Source organism: Poecilia reticulata, linkage group LG14 (genome assembly GCF_000633615.1).
Source record: "Poecilia reticulata strain Guanapo linkage group LG14, Guppy_female_1.0+MT, whole genome shotgun sequence".
Classification (NCBI taxonomy): domain Eukaryota; kingdom Metazoa; phylum Chordata; class Actinopteri; order Cyprinodontiformes; family Poeciliidae; genus Poecilia; species Poecilia reticulata.
This window is the reverse complement of record NC_024344.1, coordinates 8681482-8703679: the sequence shown is the minus strand read 5'-3', so window position 1 is coordinate 8703679 and position 22198 is coordinate 8681482. Positions and strand designations below refer to the sequence as shown.

At 41.5% G+C, this 22198-nt stretch overlaps 2 protein-coding genes across 5 annotated transcripts in view; both read right to left on the bottom strand.

Moving 5' to 3' along the window:
- Nucleotides 1–183: 183 nt before the first annotated feature.
- On the bottom strand, nucleotides 184–19716 carry zc3h12b (zinc finger CCCH-type containing 12B). 4 transcript variants are annotated; one of them, XM_008427508.2, is made up of 7 exons: nucleotides 10014–10531; nucleotides 8201–8232; nucleotides 5579–6389; nucleotides 5362–5501; nucleotides 4263–4497; nucleotides 3596–3702; nucleotides 184–3492 (listed from the first exon to the last, which is right to left on the bottom strand). In XM_008427508.2, the coding sequence occupies exons 3-7, from the start codon at nucleotides 6241–6243 to the stop codon at nucleotides 2069–2071; spliced, it is 2571 nt and encodes an 856-aa protein (XP_008425730.1). In that variant the 5' UTR covers nucleotides 6244–6389; nucleotides 8201–8232; nucleotides 10014–10531; the 3' UTR covers nucleotides 184–2068. The 4 variants fall into 4 exon arrangements, with proteins under 4 accessions (XP_008425730.1, XP_008425731.1, XP_008425729.1 ...); XM_008427509.2 differs by lacking the exons at nucleotides 8201–8232; nucleotides 10014–10531 and adding an exon at nucleotides 19194–19716; XM_008427507.2 differs by lacking the exon at nucleotides 8201–8232.
- An 837-nt stretch (nucleotides 19717–20553) lies between these two features.
- Nucleotides 20554–22198, bottom strand: part of gab3 (GRB2 associated binding protein 3) — a 19524-nt gene continuing 17879 nt past the window's right edge. The window contains exons 9-10 of the mRNA XM_008427505.2: nucleotides 21508–21627; nucleotides 20554–21009 (exon numbers count right to left, since the gene is read on the bottom strand). Of these exons, the coding sequence (XP_008425727.1) occupies nucleotides 20890–21009; nucleotides 21508–21627 (240 nt within the window). The 3' untranslated portion in view covers nucleotides 20554–20889. The remainder of the gene's footprint in view (nucleotides 21010–21507; nucleotides 21628–22198) is intronic.

Here is a 22198-nt window from a genome sequence, read left to right as displayed (position 1 = left end):
AGATATTGTGATAGTGCTTTACATTTGAAAATTAGGAGGCTTTAATGACAACGTCCACTTGAACCAATCAGACAATGACTAAAGCGTGAGGTCATTCAGATATAAGGCCATAAATTCATAGGTCATGCTGTGAGGTATATACCTACCTCCCTCTTACTTCATTTGAAAATAAATGCACAAAAATATATGTATATATATTTATATATCACAAGTACTATGTACAACAGAGGCATTGCAAAGCAAGACTATTTATAGTTCCACTGCACCAGAAACAAAACGTGTTCACAGGGGCTGAGCAGCGTCTTCAGGAAAGCTACATGTGGACAAACACAGATGTGTCCTTGACGAGATGGGTTGCCGAGCAAATTGTTGCCATGTGACCAGCATGTTTAGGGTTAAACTAGCAAGCTAATTCATAAAATAATAATATATAGTAATAATATATAGCGAGAGCATTTCAATTATTAAACCTAACTATTAGAGGGAGTTTAATACTTCTAAAAATGCTTTCTTTTGCACACGCAATAAGCCTCGGTAAGTACGGATGTTTCTGCAACGCTTAGTCACAATTTGGTTTTTGTTACCTTCGAGGCCATTTACAGTCAGCGAGCTAAACAAGCAATTCTTCATTTAGCCCCGTTGGCAACGTAAGCAGAAGAAACAACAACGCCAGGCCAATTGGAGAAGAAGCTATAGCTAAGGTAGCAAAGTTCAAGAAAGAGATGCAGCGACTGAGCTGCGTCACCTTTAGCAGTTTAACATCCTCAGAAGTACATCAGAGGAAAACATGCCACTGCCATGAAAACAGAGTACCTTTGGAGAGTACAACCGACTTCACCATTTCTATAAAAGCAGCAGCTTTAATGTAGTTGTATACTGACGAATAGAAAGGAAAGGAACGCTTTCTACTTGTTGTTGTATTCTGAGAGCTGTGAAAATTTGACAAATTGCTTCTCAAGACCTTTCATTTTGTTGTTTAGACATGATATGCCAACACCAGCTTATGCAAAAACAAATTTATTTACAAATAAAAATGTGAATACTGTGGTGTGCATACTTATTCAGCCCCCTTAGTGAACAGAAGCATCTTTAACTGGAATTATAGCAATAAGTCTCAGTTTAATAAGAATAAGCAAAATTTTAACAATCTCAAGTTTGTTCAGATTACATGTAGGGCATATGAACAGCAAGTTATGCCACACATTTTTAATAGAATTCAGATCTGGACTTTGACKGGACCTTTTCGAACACAAGAATATGCTTTCATATAAATCCTACCATTGCAGTTTTGGCTAAATGTTTAGATTGTTGTCCTCCTGAAAAGCATACTTCTATCCGAGTATTACTTTTTTACAGTTTTCTTGAAGGACTGCACCATCATTAGATCCATCCACCTTCCCTTCTCCCTCTGAAGAAAATGATGCTGTCACCATGGAGATGGTGTGTTCAGGGGAATGCTTTTCGACCTTTTTGACACGTCTGAASGCAACAGGTTGCACTGGATTTTATTTAGGGCTATTAGTTTAAAAGAGGCTAAAGACCTTTGCATATCGCATAACTTTTCAATAAACACACTGAAGTTTCTGGTTGTAATTGGACATAATTTGGCAACGGTTAAGGCATATCACCGCATTTATAGCTACCAAATCTGTTTTAATGAGTACATTCAAAACATATAAGAAATGCTATGTGAATGTTTAAAAAAATTCAATACTTATTAAACGTATTAACACTCCGTTAGATATTCTCTAAAACTGAGTGACGCTGAACAAATGTAGCTTTGCTGCTCCTGCTCAGGCAGTGTGAAAGCGTTATGAATGAGTTCCTTTAAAAGAGTTCCACTTTTCATATCGGCTACACTACACTTCAGATAAAAAAACATCTTCTACCATTAGTTTGTTTTTTTTTACCCCCCCAATATATGCCATTTTTTTGTAGACCTATAATCTGATCCACACGATTTCCAACAATACAAGACAGAATAAGAAGCTCCTGAGAGCTGCACATGCAGCCACAGCGAATAAATGCCTAATCTCTGATCAAATTCCTCATTTACTCTATAAGCTGCTCAGTGGCATGACCTCAGTTTTGTGACGATCACAGCTGCGAGCTGCTGTGGATCTGTTAAATGAGGGTTCTTCTCCATGACMGAGTGGACGATGTACACGGGGAAGATGTTGCAGAGGTTCCTGTATGTTTGGTACTGGTGATCTGGAATGACGTACCGCTCTTGGTGCTCGGCCGCGGACAGGTTCTCCCACGGTGAGTTCCAGATTTGCTCCATTTTGTCTGGCATGCTGCGGACCATCACCCGCTCGCAACACGGCATCAGGCTGTTACTGAGCGGATACGAGTGATATCCGTAGGACTCGTTGCCGCAGGGCAGGGGGTCCCAGCTCGCGTGCTGCTCGCGGCACAGCGGCGGCCGCCTCTGCCTCATCGGGTTGCTGTCGTACAGCCGAGAGTCCGATATGCTGTCCATGCGCGTCATCCCTAGAGACCGCGTCGGCTGCGAGGACAATGGCGGCAGGACGTTCTGGGCGAGCGGGTAGTCTCCAGGACAGGAGGAGCGGGCTCCCACCGTGACGTGCTGGATGTGAGGTGCGAGGTGCGCCCCGGACTGCTTGCGAGGACCTTGCTTAGGTTCCTCCTGTCCGTAACTCTGGACTCTGGTGAGCGCGTCRTGGCGAAACCCATGGGAGAAGGCCTTCATCCTCGCCTGCGCCGGAGCCTGCTGCTGCCCCTTGATGCTCTCCTCCAGGCTGCTGTCCACGGAGCTCGGGTACAGCTCCCCGTAGGAGGAGAACGAGTCGCTGTTGGAGTGGCTGAGGCAGGACTCGGGGCAGTGGCTGGGGGTTCTCTGGTACACATGCTCGTGCTCCATGCTACAGAAACTGTCCACGTTGTGCATGCTGCTCATGCTCATGTTGGAGAAATCGCTGTGGAGCGAGTAGTATCCGTGGTCGCTGACCGAGTCGTACTTGGGGAACTGTTCGCTGTACGTCACGGAGGCGCCGTGGCTGTTGGTGACTAAAATGGGGGGGTAYTGTATGCTGGACATGTGCTCTAGAGAGTTGTGTGCAAACTGCAGAGAGCCTGGAACGGGGCTGCTGGCTGAGCGGGTGTTTAACGCCCCGGCTGCGTGGCTCTTGGCGGGCTGCATGGTGGGCACGCTGAGAGCTGACACGAGGGAAGGCACTGAATTCGTCTCGGACTTCCGGGCGACGGAGAGCGCCTCTACGGGTTCGCAAGCCACCGAGCGGATGCTGGGGTCGGACTGGCGTTTAGGCGCCACGCGTTTCGCTTCGGAGCCGACGTCCCCCTTAACGGYGGCTGGACCTGTACCACATTTAGCCAAAGCCCCTTCGCTCATCGTTTTTACCGCAGACAGTTTGGCGAAGGCTCGCAGCTCGTCGGCCACGGATCGCTGTGGTTGGTTCACGCGCTCCGGATGGTAGTATTTGCACTTATGACCATACGTGCACTTTTTTCCTGGTTTGAAGAAAATAACAAAACAAAAACAAATGGTCCTTKTCAGCAACTTTAAACAWTTAAGGCTTTYGTGAGGATGTGGCGGTTTTAAACAGGAGCTTACCATAAGGGCAAGGCTGCTTTTTGTGCTCTGGAACCACAGGCTTCTTGCGGAGGAAGTTTTCTAAGCTCGGCCCATGTCTTCCCAGCGGATCATCAGGTGGCATAAACCTGTTACATAGAGAACCATTAATTTTAACATTTCAACTAATTCAATGGGGAAAATTTGCCACAACATGAAATAAATCATAATTTCCAAATAACCAAAGATTACCATCCAGTGACCTGAAAGCTAAGGCTCTAGGTTGAGCCTGGAGGAAATGCATTTTYCCGTTAAAGATTTCGTTTACCTTTAGTTTGTTGTCACACTTAAATGTTTTAGATTTAAAAAAAAAATACAGCAGACAAAAACAAAATCTGTACAAATACAAAATACAGATTTTTAATTAGTCTTTTACTTGGCAGACTTTTCAGAATTGTTTCAATTTAGCAACATTGGAGAGCTTTAAAGCCTCCTTCATTTTTTTTAGCCATTTAAAGTTTAAGTTGAGCTTAAGTTCATAAACTGATGGCTCCACATCCACATTTAAGCGAAATGCCTTTTACACCAATAAACATCTTTTAAATTAAACAATACATTTCTAACAAAGACCAATTCAACACAATTCATTACTTCAGTCATGCAGTGAATCAAGTCTAATGTTGCTTCTACCAAACTTATGGATTCTTACTTGTCATTGACAAATGAATACATCAGGAGGCGCTCTTCTATAAATTTTTTCCACTCTGGCTTCTCATTTTGCAAGTCCCTGTAGTTGTCATTTGACACAATAATTCCATCAGAATCGTAAGCCAGCTTCACTATGAAGCGATCATCGTAGCACACCACTCTCCTGCCCTGGACTCTTCGAGACGGGGTAAAAACCAGGATCTTCTCTTTCTCCAGTTTGCGCAAGATTTCTTGATCTGAAAGACAAATTTATTGAAAATATTTAATAATAATAATAATAATAATAAAACTTAAGTCCTTGCAAAAGTATTTATACCCATGGGTATTTCCTTATTTTGACATATTGCAAAGTGATACTTCAATGTAATCTATTGGAATTGCATATGCTAGACAAACACAAAGAAGCACAAAATTGTGAAGTGGAAGAAAAACTATACATTGTTTATTACAATAAAAAAATGGCATGGCAATTTGTATTCAGCCCCTTCCCTTTAAGGCCCCAAAATAAATAGTTAAGAGATAAAGTTCAGTTAAGTTGGAAAAACAACAAAACTCACGTCTAGAATGTTTTTTTCCCCCTCACTTTCATTCACTATTCAACAATTATTACATTTGAAAACATGGCTGCAGAAGACCTAAACTGGGCCGGGCTTAACATTCCAGTAAGACTTGACCCAAAACATGAATCCAGACCTATAATGCAGAGATTCACATCAATTGTATCAGAAAAGCCCGGTTTAAGTTTAAACGTAAATCTAAATGAGGATCTGTGGCATAACTTGAAATGTGATCCTCACAGATGTCCTTCCTATTGTTAAGAAGACTGAGCAAAAATATGAAGCTTCTGGAGACACACCCCAAAACACTCACAGATGTATTTACAGAAAAAGAATTTTGAAAATTTTCTGTTGGTCCAAAAATGCCAGAGCACAGAGGTTTGGTTGGACTGTGACCAAGTCTGAAGTTCAAGCAGTGTGAGGTGCCGTTTATTATTAACTTGTTTTAATGGTTGTATTTCGCCTCCTAATCAAAGAGTCTTAACGTTCGGATGTTTTCCGTGATGTGGAAGAACAGCAGCTGCCTACGGAAACGTTGTATACCTGTGATGAGGGAGTCGGGCCTCGACTGCTCCTTCCTCCAGGCGGGAACAAACACAGTGATGTCTTTGTGCCCTTTCTCTCGAAACCACTCGACCGCCAGCTGGATACCGCGACAAGAGAAAACCTCCTTGTTCCCATGGCTGGAAGAAGACAGCAACACTGAATGAAGTGGGATCACATCCATCAGAATAGTTGGCGGACAGATTGTCTGCATTACCTCATCGCCACGTTAGACCCATCGATGACGATGGGTCGAAGGTTATCGTACGTATCCATGGATTCTTCTTCTACTGAAACTTCCGGACTGACGGTCTCTTTCACACAGGGGGGCCGTGACGTTGACGGGGCGGCGGCGCTGCAGGGTTGAGCTTCGTGCTCCGCTTTATTCCCGAGGCGGACCAACTCGGCGAGAACGTCGTTGATGAGCGCCGTGGCCCCCAACTTGTTGAGCACCGTCTCCACCTGGTCTCCGGAGTAGCCCAGCTTCAAAGCAAACTCCATCTTGGTTTGGTACTCCCTTCCGCTGGCGGGCTTGAGGCCTGACGCGGCRCCGGCACTGCCGCTGCTGGAGTCGTCGTCGCGAAAGTCTTGCAGGGTGCTACTTTGGGAAAAGCTGGGCCGGTCGAGGCACGGAGAGCGGCAGAGCTGGCGGTGGGGTTTGGTGACAGCAAGGGGCTCCCTCTTCCTGCAGCTGCTGTTGCCCAGCTGAGCCCTGTGGGGCTGCTGCTGCCGCCGCCACTGGTGCTCCTCCGACTCGCTCTCGGAGCTGCTTCCGTCCTCGGACTCGTCCGTGGCATGCTGGGCCTCTCTTGAGTCAATGTTCTGCTCCCTGCATGGGCGTTTTTCCATTTTGAGCTTCTCCACCATGGACCATGCCGTCATCACGGCCGTCTCGGCGCCTCAGCTTTCCGCGCCATGCTTCCTCACCTCCGCCGCTGCCAAGGAATCATACTTGGTGTCGAGACTCGTTACRCAGGTCGAAATGGATGTTCTTCCCCTTTTCAGCAGACAAATTGAACTATGTAATCCTGTAAAAGAGCAAAACGCAAAAGGGTCAGCATTGGCGATATGGATGTTTTCATGAAGTTCCCGTTTATTATCAAGACTATTTATTTATTTAGCGTCAGATTAAAACGATGAAAAAAATGTTATAATGTTACATTATAATGTTAATGCACAAATATAAATTATATATTCATATATAGCACCAAATGCAACAAAAATACTACAGCAAAGACTTTGCTCATGTTCCTGTTAAGCTTTTGGAGAAAATAAAATAATACCAGCAATAAGCAGAAAAGTTTTACTGTCTCTTCAGCTGACTGCTGTTTAAAATGGAACAACCCACAGGTCTGGTACAAAATGTGCTAATGCTCCACATGCTCCACAGAACAAACCTGCTCTCCATGAGCACAAGAGCCTCACTGGTCTCACAAGCAATGTTTGAGCCAGTCACACATGAAGTGAGTGCACGAGTTAGAATAACCTGAAATCGTGTGGGCTGAGCAGCGTATCCCTGCGCCTCCAGCCCTCCGACAGACAATCGGAACTGAGCCGAATTCCACCGGGAGCGCGGGCTGCTTTTTAAGGTAAAGCATTCCGGTTCTGCGGCAGAGTCTGCAGTGTACACCGTGCAGCACCGTTTTGCTTAAATACATTTGAAAAAAATTCAAAAACAAAAACACACAGCTACTGATAAGCAAGCGTTTTATAGGAAGTGCTTTATTAAGAAGACACACTGGAACACACTTTCCTCTAGTCTTGCAGAGAGTACAGCGAGCTTCAAGCTTCAAGAGGCACAGCCCATGATGTGCGTTGCCTAGCAACACAGCCTTGTCATCAGCTAACTCCTTTTTACCAGTCACGACTAACACAAACACGGCTCATCATGTCTCTTTATACAGCCAGTAAATGCAGAACGCTTTCGGTTACTCCACAGTTCAAACGCAAAACATCCAGAGGCGGCAAACTTTGCAAAAACAAAAGCTGATAACACTGATTATCTTTCCAACCACTGAAAATATGATATTTTAACTGCAGTAAATGCATGTTGTGCTATCACAATGCCATCCACTCAAAGAAATAATACACAGCGGTGTTGGGGGGTGAGGGGTGGTCAAAAGCTAAATTAATGTCCTTTTCTATCTGAGTGGGCTTACAGGATCTGATTGCAACTTTTACGATGGCGGTGAAGGACGAGGCTGTGATCTGAATATCTAAACAGGAAGCTGAGAGGAAGGTGGCCAAGGCATTCGCTGTGGAACTTGGAGAACCGGTGGCAGATACGGTGGAACAGCTCACACTGCCTACTTTCACTTGAGTCATTTTGTGACCGTGTCGACGCATGTTCAAAGTAGCAGAGCTCTTTCAAATCCTCTCTCTTCCACCTCCGGATTCACAGTCTTCRTCTCAGCAAGGCCTCTGGACCATCTCTGCATACGCATCATCTCATGTTTCATAGCAACAAGTTGGAGCAGGACAACGAGGACGTTTTTTTTTTTTTTTTTTCCCCACCGGCACCAAGTTGAGCTGAACTAGATTGATTTTCCTCTGACGGATTCCAAAATCATTACTTGGAAATTTTCTAAAGTTGCTTCCAGATAAGCGGCACATTATCAGCACTCTGGCTTCTGTTATCAATTCGGATCAGTTTCGCTTTCAGTTCTTTTGCTGCTTTATGCAGAAATGCTGCAACTCGTCCCGAGTAAACGCTTTCCTAGAGCAAGAAACTGCCTGTAAGCAAAGTGAAGGGTGAGAAAAGAGAGCGACAAACAGCTTGACAATAATGTGGCAATAAACACAGAGGAAAAGTCAATATTGCAATAGGCTAGATGTTTACCTGCTTAAAAGTCCATTAGCACAACCACGTTCCTGGACACAACACAAAAAGGAGGACAGCTTTTCACTTCTAAATAAACAAAAATGTAAAACTATAACGTCTTTGTGATAGTGGATATTTCTCATTCGGAAGCATCAACAAAAGAAAATMTCTTCCAGGGCATGCAGCCAAGCGGAATATTATGATCCCATTAACGTTTTGGCTTTGATCAGATGATGGCACTATGCTCCCATCATCTGACTCATTGGACCAGTGACATTTCTGCTGCGGTGTCAGGAGGAACAACTGATTGCCACCTTAGAATTGTTCCACTAAATCGCACTGATGGACCAAACTGCTCGTTTCCACACACACACACACACACACACCAAATAAATAACCTGGAAAATATCTTCTTACAAGCAAGTCAAAACAGCACCTGGGGAAAAAAAAGGTACAATGGCTATCATTTAGAAAAAAATACAATCATAAAAGAATCACTTTTGATGTGTTTTTAAATAGTTTATTACACCAGATATGACTACTATAACACTTGATCATTGCTCTAACAAAGCAGAAATTTGCAAATGTTTTATTTCTATGGAAAACACACAAGATAGAAACATAAGTGTTCCACAGTTGCTCCTCCATATTTGGTCTGCTCTTCCAAGTACAGATGAAGTTATACTTTTTTTTTTAATTCCAAGAACTGCAACAGATAAAATAAAAATCTTCAGCAGGTTCTTTGATAGTGGTTTCAGATTTGACTCCAACAGAAAATAAAATAAATGATAAGATTATCTCCACTTATAAGTCTATATGTCCCCAATTTTTCATCTCATACTTCATAAATGTACAACAATGCAATGGAGAACATGCTGCTGGTTGTAGATTGAAAACAAGTTGGGAATAACAGACTGATTAGTAAACCAGTTTCGATTTCCCTGGATATGTCTTAGCATAAACTTGATCATGCAAACTTATAATACTAAAAAAAACAAAACATTGGACATTTACTTCTTTAAAAATGATCCAAAATCATAAAGTTGTAAGCACAGACGAACCTAAATATAAGTTTTCTCAAAACATTGACCCGACTTTTACCTCYATTCATACACTAAACCCACTGACAAAGTCTCTCCTGGATCATTTTACTGAGTATTGAGGTCAATAATGCTGCACAGTGCAGTCCAACAAGTTGACACGACAACACGAGAAAAAAAAAGCATCTGGAGTGTAGACAGCCTAAATAGGGGAAAGTTAAACGACGTGACACCGGATGAGGAATTATATTTATGCCACTTTTTGAACAACTGTTCAGAGTTCCGTACAGAACATTCCCTTAAAGCCTAAATTTAAGCAAGAATCCCCGCTTTGACACCCGCAGGCCCGGGTTGCGGTTAGCACACGATGCTATTCAAACATTCTAATATCACTGAGCTAACCTCAGACAACACAGCCAACGTTTCAACAATACACATCTACCAGCTCAATGCGAGTTAACCTGTTGGGAAATGACTAGAAATTGATCCAATAACGGTCGACATGAGTTACTACTATTCTGTCAGGCAACCCCCGGTATCTCAAGTTAACGGTATCGAAGCTATGCAACGCTGCTTAGCTAACGTCCCCTCTATTAGCCAACTTGGGGCAATCACAGGCTACATTTAACGCCTCGATGCTAAAGCTGGTTAGCATCAGCTGCTGAGCATCTGCTAACAATTTAGCCGGATTACTACCCGTAACTTGAGATAAAGTTGACATTCATTTAATAATTAAGACGACGGCAAAGCAACAGCAACACATCACGACTCTCCTCACAGTGCGCACATACCTCGCTGCCATGGTTGGCTTCAGACGGCGCTCATCCTCTTCRTCATCTCCTCTCACCTTGTTGCTGTCATCCTCCTCGCTTCTAACAGTTCTGTTTTGCTGCCATTGGCGCTGTCGCAGTTAGCTCGGGGTTGCCAGATAACGCGAGGGAAACAAGTAAATGGCACCGGGCTGAAAATAGCGTCGCTAACTTTGCTTTCTTTCTCCTCCTGAATTTAGACGGTCGCTCCTCTTAGTTTGTGCGCTGAAAGACAAACGTACCCCTCGAAAATAAGAGCTGCGGCAAATTCATAAAGTTTTTCTCACGCTTAAAATTTATATAAAAGTAAATACTGAATTTAAAATGTTATATCTTTATATTATAACGCTTGAGTGGATCTGCAGTCGTATAAAACCTGATTAGACAGGCAAAATAGCTCATTTTACAAGGAGATTATGTAAATACTGCACATGGCACACGGGCCCCTCTGTCTTTATCCTCGTTTTATTCTGATGAAGCACAACAACTCCCACTGTGTTTTAAAGTCCCTCTAATGAGTCAAAGTGCTGGATTGACCAGAAATTGGATGAAACCAATTTAACCTAATTAGTTTCCCAGCTTGTTACTCAACACTGCTGACCAACTGGCTGAATAAAGGTAACACTTTCCCCTCTTTCAAATGATAAATTCAACTTTGAGAGCATAGTACAGATTTGTGGTACAAAACTGAGCAGACCTGATTTCAACATTGAAGGAACACACAGACAAGGTAGCGGTAGACAGAAGTGGTCCAAGTTTGGACTTTCTCAAGTGTATGGTACATAAGAGTAAATATATAACATACATAAGTAGAAATATTCTAAAACTGGAATATTTTTATTCAAGGCATCATACCAGCCCACTCTGAACAGACTCCCTATCAACAGTCGGAATCATAAGTGAAAGATAACTACCTTTTTAAAACTGGGAACATCATTTAGCAGGTGTTTTAAACAACAGCCTTCACGTCAAAATATGCTTTTACACACCAACTTGTTGAACTCATTCATGCCAGAGTGTAGCACTTTTTCTGGCTGTGGAGCACAGAGCAACACAGCGCTGCCCTTCCCTCACATGCTGCCCTGCACTGCTGGCCACCTCACTAAAAGTAGGCTGCTGCACTTTTCCCTTGTTTGCAAAAAAATAATAAAAATGAATGTTTGACAAGATTTCCTATTGGGGAAAAAATAACAGGGTTCTTGTATGGAAATTACCGGAGAGCCACCAATCACTCCTATTACAGCAACTCTGTTTCAAGTAGGAATAGGRAAATGATATGAACAAATCAGCTAAAGCTACACATTTTTGTTAATAAATCCATATTTTTTTAATTCATATAATCTTGTGGGAATCTCATTCAGAGCCATGCCTAACAGAAAGTCACATTTGCAGTGCAGGTAGCTTTCYATTTGCACAAACCTTTAGGTGCTTAAACCTGAAACTATGAACTTCTCTCAACTGGTGGTGTGAATATGTGTGGTTAAAATAGTTTTCACAGTCAAGGTACGCTTTCAACCACAGACTTGGTGAACTGATTGCTGGTGAACTGGAAAAAAAGAGGAAAAAACAAAACTAGAGCTAAACTGTTGTGTTTATTCTTATGTAAGGCAGTATTCTATTCAGACAAACTGTAACAGATTTTCAGACAGATAATGCAACTCGATAAAAAAAAAAAAAAGGAGTTGGAGAACTCAAAATACAGTACTGACAATTTATAACAATTCTGTCCACATTACAATCTACAAATAGTTGAAAATATAAATACAAACACAGTTTCTGAAAATGCTGTTAAAAACACTGTTTCACAAGGAAATGATACAAGGTAAAACTAGCTTCCTTTAAAAATATGATTTAAAATTCAAACAAAACACTACTTGTTGATTCAGCACACTTGAATTTAATGACTGAGTGCATGTTTTTAGCTAGTATTACAAAGTTTATCMAAATAAGAGATAGGAGGAAGAAAAAAAGCACAAAATGATGGTTTTTGCCATTTCCAGGCCTGTAGCAAGCACAGTAAACATATTTTCAACTTTACTTTTATTTAACTGCTTCTGAGGAGGCTCTTTAGYATCTCTTAGATAAACAATATTTAGCCTTTTCTCTATTTGCATGAGAAATGAGCTAAACAAATGCAGTCGTTTTGCCTTGCAAAGTTTACTATATGTAAATGAAATGTGACAAGCTAAAGTTAAAACCCTATCACCATCCTTAACTAGCACCATTTGTATGTTCCCTACACTTATTTATGGGAGATAAATTAGCCAACAGGCACTTTTCTTCTTTCTTTTAGTTCCACGCARTGTATTTTAAGTCTGACAAAATGTGTCTCTGTTTAAGAAAAATWAATTCAAGGCATTTGATATTTCTCTTTCTGAACTGATRCACTGTTTTTTTTCCCTGCAACTAWTCTGATACGAGGATAAATCTTTAGAGCTCAAAACAGACCTCACTACTGCAAAGAGTGACTGTAAACATGAACATGATCAGACATTTAGAGCAAAMGCATTCATTGCTGAAAGGCAGCAGTGGAAAAAGGAAGCCGCTGCACAATAAAACCCAGGCCGATGCGTGGCGATAATACAGAACAGAGTGAGAGATTTAGTGTTGAGACCTGAATGTCTACAACATTCCAGTTAAATTCAGTAGCTTAATGAGATGGCAGTGTTGGCATTTTCACTGTAAATTACACAACCACCTCCTCAAACCCTTTCAGCCAGCATCTAAGAAAGTCGTGTGCAAACATACAAGGAGCAATGCGGTTTTTTTGTTTTGTTGGGGGGTTTTTTATTCGGACTTCAGGGCATTTTATTTAATGCAGCAGGTCGTTATCTTTCTTATTGCACATGTCTGAATTGCTTTAAAAATGTATATCACCTGTCCATCACAGTGAGTCAAACTGTTCAAAACAATCAGCTGTACAAGACAAAATGAGATACAAATGCTACTTTGGATTAACACAAAAGCCGGTCTGAGTTAGTTTGCCCCTTCGCCAGGTCATATCAATAAGCTGCCAGTTTGTCCCATTTTTAACTTTCTTTCATACTTTATTTCTATTAACTCTGGTTCTGATCTCTGTTTTGGTCAGTAAACACAAATTATTGACCAAAAGGGACTATTTCAAATTATGCAGAAATAGCCCCTGCATAGGGACCATTTCTCTCCCTATGCAGAAATAGTCCGCAGAAACAGGATGCAGGTTTTACAGAAAATTCTACAGAAACATTTGAGCAGACTGCCAAAAAAAGATAAGTGATAGCATGTTCAGGTAAAGTGTGGTTATAACATTATGACAGCTCTCTAAATAAGATGTTTTTCTCACAGAAACTCAAAACACTATTCAAAACGAGCAAAAAATAAAAACTAGTATCATGGCTGATATGGGGAATTAGGTGGAAAACAGTCCTATACTACTGTTACTGTGGTAATTGTCACAAAACAGAGCATGTATTTAAGTTCTTATAAGAAGAGTATAGAAATAAGGGTCTTTTCTGTATTTCATCAATAAGCAGATATACTACTTTAACCAGAAAGATATATATATATAGCCTAATAAGCACATTGTTTTTTTAAATTTTAATTCAATAATTTGCTTTGTGTTACTTTTGTTTTAGATCAGTGGTTTTTAACCTTTTTTGAGGTACCGAACCCACCAGTTTCATATGCACATTCACTGAACCCTTCTTTAGTGATAAATAAAATATGATTTTTTTCCCCCCAAATTCAAGACGTAGGTATATGTTTTCTTACTGGTGCACAAAATGAGCCGTGCATGAACATCACCTTGCTCAAAGAACAAAACCAAAAATGCCTGAACTCCCAAAAAATTACGGTATTACTTTATTCTGCCCCCCCCCAAAATTTCAGCCCCATAAAAGAATTTCAGCCCCCCAAAATATTTTTTTTTACTATTTTACTAATTACAAATAAATAAAAAAAATGTAAATTTTTTTTTTAAATAATTAAATTTTTTTTAACTTAATTTCTTTTATTTAAAATTTGTTTTTTGCCGATATGAATCCACAAAATACTTTTTTTGGGGCCGGAATAAAGCATTGCTCAACTTGGCATTGCATATCATACAGCTAGGACACCGACTCCCATCCCGTAACGTGATACATGTGAATCTGTGTTGTACATATTTGTCCAACCACTTTCTTTTTTTGCTCGACATATTTAGTATGGATTAAAATACTAAGAAAGAAACCACACAACGTAGAACTACGACAGCCGTTGACTGCTGCGCGCACTAAATTCCCCGCAGCACTGACTGGCCAAGCAATGTAACGTGATCCTCTGCAGCAAGTCGTGGCCAAGCAGGGCGTGGCATCATGACTTTACACAAGTGTGTCTTTACCTCCGTGGCAGAGGCTCCGCCGAACCGCTGAGACCAACTCTCCCAGGTTAGAACCCAGGTTAAGAACCACTGTTTTAGACTGTCGTTTTACAACATTGTAAAATATGGAACTCATGAAAAATAGGAAAAAGTAAAGAAAATAAAGGAAAACAACACAAAACAGACTTAATAAGGAATTACTATTTGACTTATTAGAATTCTCCAATTAAACCAAATTAACCCTACTGGTACATATTATTTTTGTGGAGTCATTTGACACACAGAAAATGACTTTACATTACTATTAATAGTAGATACAAGGTCTTCCCTGACTGATATGATGGTTTGTCCAAAACATTCCAGAGCAAACAGCTCAATTTTGTATCTAAATAAGATCCAGACATACAAAACCACAAAGATATGATTTGGCGAAGGGGTGAAATGACCAGCGCCCTATTAAAACACTCTATGGCACATTTATATATGATTCACACTCAATTACAGGTGGCCTCAGGGTGATTATTGCAAGTCACATTGGTCACCCCATCCCCCTTTGCTTCACTAAAGATAACAGTTTTTTCCTTAACTGAGGGAGAGTTGAGGGGACTTCTAGCGTGGGATGGAACCTCCCTACCTGCTAGGGCTCTGCTTTTACTGCCCTGACTGTGAGAGTGTAAATTAGCAGGACTCTGGCAGAAAACATCATCAGATTCCTCCTCCTTCATCCCAAAGGTGCTATGAGGAAGACAGCAATCTGATCGCAAAGGAAGATGACACCGCCTACTGTAGAGTTCTGGATTCTGTGAAACTAAATCGCAACTTAGGCCGTCCGACACAGAGCAAAAATACTGCGGTTGCTTGTGGGCTTGACCGAGACTCTGGACATTTTCAGCAATTTCATCTGTCACAGTTACTTCTGATTTCTTCTGCCATGAAAGGCTCGTAACATCAATGCAGTCTCTGACCTCTGAGGCAGACAGGACTATTTTCTTTCTATAGTATGGTGAACAGTTCCTCTTAAAGTCTTGCTCTGAGGACCCAGCAGGTCTGTTTTCTCTGTTGTTTTCTCTGTACGTTTCAGGCAACTCAAGGCTATCCGTATCCAGAGACCTGCTCCTCCTGTCCAGGGACAGTGGGTTCGATGTGGGCTGGCTGACCCTTGTTAGACCCAAATGCCGCGGGAGACTAGCAACAGCCCATGTGTTGCTGATCAGATTCTGTTCATACAGGTCCAACATTTGACAGTCGCATTCAGCAAATGCGTCTTTTTGCAGGTAGCTTTCTTCAAACTCCTGATAAGGCGATGAAATGTCCTCCTCCAACTCCATGTGGATCTGCTCATCGTATTCCCCCTCGTTGCGAAGGTCTACAACATCAAATGTGACAATCGTTGGTAAGGCCTCCATGTTTGGAGTGAACGGGGAGCTCCTTTCCAAGTTGTCCACATCACTACCCAGCTTGCAGAGCAACTGAGTGTGTTTTGTGTAATCCACAAGCGCTTGTGAGAAACACACAGTCTGCCCATCCTCTATGTAGCTGTTGCATTCTTCAGACTGAGAATTTATATTTTTGTACGGTAGCGCCACAGGCTTGTTTTCTTCAATATGCTCCTCTTTGGGTTCACAGAAGGTCTCAAAGTCTGGGTCCGACGCGCTTCCAAACGATAAACCACTGCCTCTTTTCTCGCGTTCTGCATTTATGGATTTTGTTCTTTTGTCAGCAGAAGCAAGCATAGTCTCTTTTTCACCAAAAATCTTGGCTTTGAGATTGTTCGTGTTGACTAATTTTTGCGGTTCTAAATTCAAATTACAGTTTTCATTCGCTCCGATATCCTGATTTTTACTGAATGAACTTGGCATCTCAAGAAAATCATCTTTGTACAGATCAGCACTTATCTGTAAGTGACTCATTTCTGGGACAAAAGCAGGATCTGTTGAGTTGACTGGCTCTGTTAAGTAGTCACCGTGTTTTGAACTGGGAAGTTGGGATTTGTTTTCATAATGAGGGCTGATGAGACTCTCATCGGGTGCAAAAAGTTCATAGAGGGCATCCCCACTGTAACTATCCCTGGGTAATCTGCCCGACCTTTTTTCTTGCCCTTCGTCCGGCCCTGGCGTGGTGGAATCATAATATCCCTCATCGCTATTAGGACCTGACTCCTGATGCTCGCTTTGAGGGGTTAGAACATCAGCTATGGATGACGTGTCCATCGTTCCAGCCTGCTGTGTGCTGCTGCTGCTGTTCAGTGCATCTGCATTGTGCAAACTTGTCAACTCAGCGGTCATCTCTGTCTGGTCCGGATCACAGCTGTAGCAGACAACCTCTGATGTGTTGCTTCCCCAGAAATCCTGGAGACATGTTCCATCCAGATCTTCTGGCGAGGCCATCTCTTCGCCACCACCCTGGTAGGTGAGATAACAAGAGGCCCTCTTCCCTCCATTTCTGCTCCTCTCTCCAGACACCGTGCTCTCCGTGATGCTGTCATCCTCTTGATCTGCGATGATGTCCCCACAACCTGTGAGGGAATCAAAGCTCTTTAACGATGAAACCTCTCCAAAAATTAGGTTCAGCTGATCCGACGAACCGGCAGGTGTTTCGGATGCTGTCGGAAGTTTCAGACAAGGCTCGCTGGAACGTCTGGAACTGTTGTCGTAACCACCAGAAGGTACTGCCTTTAAATAAGCGCCGCCCTTGTGTTTGTCCTCAGACAGCTGAGGCTCAGACTTTGGGCATTCTTTCTCTATGCTGCTCTCCTTTGCTTTTGCATCTGCACGACTACATTCAAGACCAATGGAAATGTCACACAGATCCTCTACAAACTCAGGCACGTCGTGATCACATTCTAGGAACTCTGTGGCACTGCGGTTTGTGTTGCATTGGACAACAGGCACCTCTTTCTTGCATTGAGGAGAAGACACAGCATTAGCTTCACTTGTATCATTATTTCTCTGGCTTCTGTGATGCCTAAAACTCTGAAAAAGACTCCTTAAGCCTTTTCTCTGTCGACCAAGGGTCAGTGACTTCTGGTCAGGGGTTGGGTGATTACATTCCCCTTGACAGCCACTGTGGAGATCTCCAGCTGCATCCCTGTGGCTGTGGTACTCAAAGTCTCCAGAAGAAACATAACCACTCCTGAGAGCATTGTCATCGCTGACCTTACAAAGCCCATCGTGTGTTCTGCTTTTGCCGATTCCTTTCTTAGAGGGCCACTTGTTTTGATTTTTGTTCCTCCCTCCAAAAAAACTCGGTAGAATACAAATACTTTTACGAACACCGAAAAATGTTAAGGCAGTCCTCTTGAATTTTCCCGCTTTTTGAGACTTTGCAGTTTCGTGGACTGGATCTGACGGGAGCTCTTCCGTGACACCATCAGGCTCAGTTCGCAAAGGCTGACTGGAAGCAGGAGGGGAATCCTTGCTGTCACTTGTTAGCTCCTCCACCTTGCGAGAACTCATGGTTGCGTCCTTCAGAAAGGGGAGTGTTTGACAGAAGTCATAACAGGTTAAACATCAGCTGATTTCCTCCATCTGAGCCCTGTATGCAGAAAATCAGAACCAAAATCAGAGCTCATGTTACACTAGAACTTAACTGTAAGAGGAAAATGTCAAGAACATGTTGTGGTACAGTCAAGTAGATGCGAAGGTGGGCCACCAATGGGGCTGGTACATTATAGAAAGTGGATACAATAATGAAGAAGGAACAACGCTTTCAGTATACACTAATATAAAACAACATCCAACCCATGACAAAACTGGTTTAATTTATTTTTCATTTGCTTCTTTAGACTTTTCATATCTCTGCTGCTAGCACCCTCTGCTTTTCTGTCTTGCTACTTTGTAACTCATTTTCTCCCCATAAAATAATAATTTTAAAGTATTACTAAAGAAGAGAACTTTTCAAAACAAAAGACAATGAAGAATGTAGAGGAAACTGTTTGGGCCCTGTTCCTTACAAAGTTTGCAATGAAGAGAAGTTCACTGATTGTTAAGGGAGGGTATGCATTTCAAAAAACAGAACAGCTTATCTCAAGTTACAGAAAAGGGCATGTCTAAAATGACATAAATAGGCTTTTAGTGTGTCTGCAAGTCAGTCAGACATTCTCAATATGGCACCTACCAAATTAATTTAAAACAAAGCCTAGTAAAAACTAGTTATTGCTTGTTTTCTTTTTTTTCCCCAATTATGTTTAGAATTTCTAAACAGCTACTCCAGAGATCGGACATTATAGTCACAGTGTCATCAAATGTATTCAGCAACAAAGAAACGCCTGTTGTCCACCCATTTACACTACGTTGATTTATTATGTGCAATATCTGAAGTATATTTTGAAATTCAAATTCATACTATTTTTGTTACAATATTTAAGTTTTAAAGGAAAGCTAATATACTTTTAAATTCAATTAAAGTTTGTAAAATATAATATACTTTTACTATGATTTGGAGTATTGTGTACAGATGACGAAATACGCCCAATTGTAAATAGTGGCAAGTAAATAAAACTGTTTCTAGTTAAATAAATAAAATAAGTGCGCAACATATCCTACCTATATGCTTCCAATACAATAAATGCGTAAATTCAATATTTTACGCGGTTCCCTTTATAAAGAATCTGGGGGTTTAGCTACAACGTGAATACATGCAGCAGGTAACAAAAGCAACAGGCGATATGTTCAAATGTAGCAGCTGAATTTTACCAGTCTTGCGTTATAAAGGTGAGTCGACGTCCACAATTTTTGTAAACGGAACAAAGAACCGCAGTCAGCTACAAAAGGCAGCAAAACAAAAGCACAAAGCTGACAGACCTACAGTGAAGTAAGCAAACTTACCGTATAATCATCAAGTGCGGTCACACGGGTCAGGTAATGGTTTTAGGTGTCGGGTATGAGTTTCAGTGTCTCATTTCTGTGAAGGCTAACTTGGCTTTAACTTCTGTGCACTACCTGGCYTGAGGTTTAGCCAGGCCTCGCAGCAGCTTTACCAGCAAAAGGCTTCAGTTGGTCCGAGCTGCATTTAGCTAGCTGTGGTGCTTGCTAACAACGTTGMGGACGCTCACCGCCCCCCATCCTGAGTGTCCCCTCTTCGGTTTCTGGCTGTGATGTGAGTCTGTAACAGCTGCTGTTGCTGGCGGTGCCGCTAGCCTCTTTAACTCTACCAAACCTGAATTGAGGGCAAAATGCCGATCAGCCGAAACCGCGAATCGACACCAGGGTCTGACTCRGCCAAGCACGCTAAATTCTCCTGTTGGGTCAAATTAACGCACAGAAGTGAAATCCTGCATGGTGACTTCCTCCCGACTTCAGTGATTCTTTTTTTTTTTCTCCAAAATCTCCTTTCCTGGCTCTCCATTCCACAGCGCATGTCAATGACGCAACATGCCTGTAACCATGGGAACGCATAGTGCTATAAAAATAAAAAGCACAATGAGACAACATGATCCCTCAAAAATATAAATCAATATATAAAGACAGCACCCCCCCTCCTTTTTTTTTTTTACTAAAACAAGTTGTTTTATACCTGTACAAAAAGATATGCATTTCCAGACTACTTAGATTTTATGTTTTTAATTTGAGTGTGTGCGACAGACTGGCGACCTGTCCAGGGTGACCCCGCCTCGCCCGGAACGTTAGCTGGAGATAGGCACCAGCAACCCTCCTGACCCCACTAAGGGACAAGGGTGTAAAGTGGATGGATGGATGGATGGATGGATGGATAGATAGATAGATAGATAGATAGATAGATAGATAGATAGATAGATAGATAGATAGATAGATAGATAGATAGATAGATAGATAGATAGATAGATAGAATTTGAGTGTTTGTTGTACAGATAAGCTTGAAAATACCAGTCAGGAAAGAAATCTTTGTTCTGTCGTTTGACTTTGCATAACTAAGGTTACCAACAAACAAAAAAAATATTAGSAAGTTATAATGTGAACCTTACAGATTGGAGATGGGTTGAAAGTAGCCAAAAATGGACTGCCAAAGAGTTACATGAAGGCCTTCCAAATAAATCAAGTGGCTCCACAGAAAGCTCATCATAAGTCCAAGCCCACTCTCTGAGCAAAACCCCTTATGATTCCCACAAACATATTTTGACTGGGAATTACGCTGCAGGAGTACCTGGAAAMGTTTCAAGCCAGTTCATGCCATTTATAGAACACAAACACGTAGACTTTTATATAGACTTAGACCTTTATATTACATTTACACATATATTTACAGCCTTTTTTTTCATTTCGGCAAAACTGAATGAATCTTAGGCTACAATGGGCTGAAAAATCACAGTGAGCATCGCATGATCAAGTACAATTTACATTTCTGTCCTGCAGAGTGCAACYGCGCGCTTCCTCTAGAAAAAACAAGCATCTCATGGCTTCATGRCTTTTGTGTGACTTTTATTTCAGAATTATTCCATTAATTCTTTACGCAAATGTCTTRCTCTTTTTTATTTATTTTTTTTTCAATATTGATCTTCTTGAACTYATGTCCGTGTTAATGACTGCGTCCTCAAACATGTTGTGTTCAGGTTTTCGACTGCCTGACGTCCTTCCACTCCATTTTTGTGTTCTGTAGGGCCTGAGTCTTCTTCTCGTCCACCTGCACGTAGTCCACTTTGTACTCATCAGCGAGAAGTGGCTTCTGCTGGACGTAACAAAGGAGAGAGAGGGAGATGGTAAAGAGATGTGGTGAGATTCTTTTTTGCTACATTAACAGTGTTCGGTGCTTGTGTTAATTTTCTTTAAGTAGCGTTAGAAAATTATTGTGTCATTAATCCCCCAGTGAGCAGTGTGTTTTTTGGAGATTGACAGTTGTAATTCAGATCTTCTCACATGGATCCAAGTACCAGCTGTTTTTCAAATTGCAATAAACATTTAAAGCAATTTTATCAGATTCTAGGCCAAGTGCTTGTTGACCACTGCAGGTTGGACATTAACAGCTCAAATGTACTCTACATAGCCCCACTCATATGTCTCTCCCTCATGCAACAACGTCAATTTGCTCCAGGAATCATACAGTGGGACATGCATTTATAATTCCAAGAAGAACACAAAAACAATGAAAATAGCAATACAAAACATACAATTCTGCAGCCATTAGTAGAATAAATTAGTGAAACTTAATTTGTCTGCCAAAACATACCTTCTGCACAGGRGAGGGGGATGCAGARTTGAAATCCAGTGACAGATAATCAAGGTTTGAGCTTCTCTTCCAGTGCTGAGCTGCTCCATCCAAGGGGAGACAGAGTGATTGTCTCAATTCCTGCCAGAGAAACGATGCGACATCAACCTCAATATTCTAGACTGAATTAACTGTGTTTTATATTACTGATGCAAGAAATGCACCATGAAACTCAAATAGAAATGTTTTTTCTCCTGGTCAATAAACACGTCACAGTAAGTACTATCACACCAAAGTGTTGGCAGTGTCACTGAGTGAAGAACTGGGCTCATTTTAATATCAGCAAGTTGCTTAGAATGAAGGAGAGGATGCAAAAAAAAAASAAAACAAGAACGTCATTACAAATAAACTGTATTTTCTAAGGCATGCMTGGGCATTCCTGACATTTATTCAGGCTACGACAGAGAGAACAAAACTTTCTGCAGACAATGGGAATAGGAATGTGGAAACTCTTTATGGGGAAGTTCCTTTTTCATGTTCTGAATTTCTGTCGTGAGACATGCKTCATTTTGAAATGCTGGCAGCTTTTTAGAAACCTGAGTCAGTGAATCCTGTTAGCTATGTGATAACCTAACATGCTAAAGACAGTTTCAAATGTAAACTCAATTAGACATTTTTTTCCCTGTTTGAAATTAGTACTAAAATCCTATTT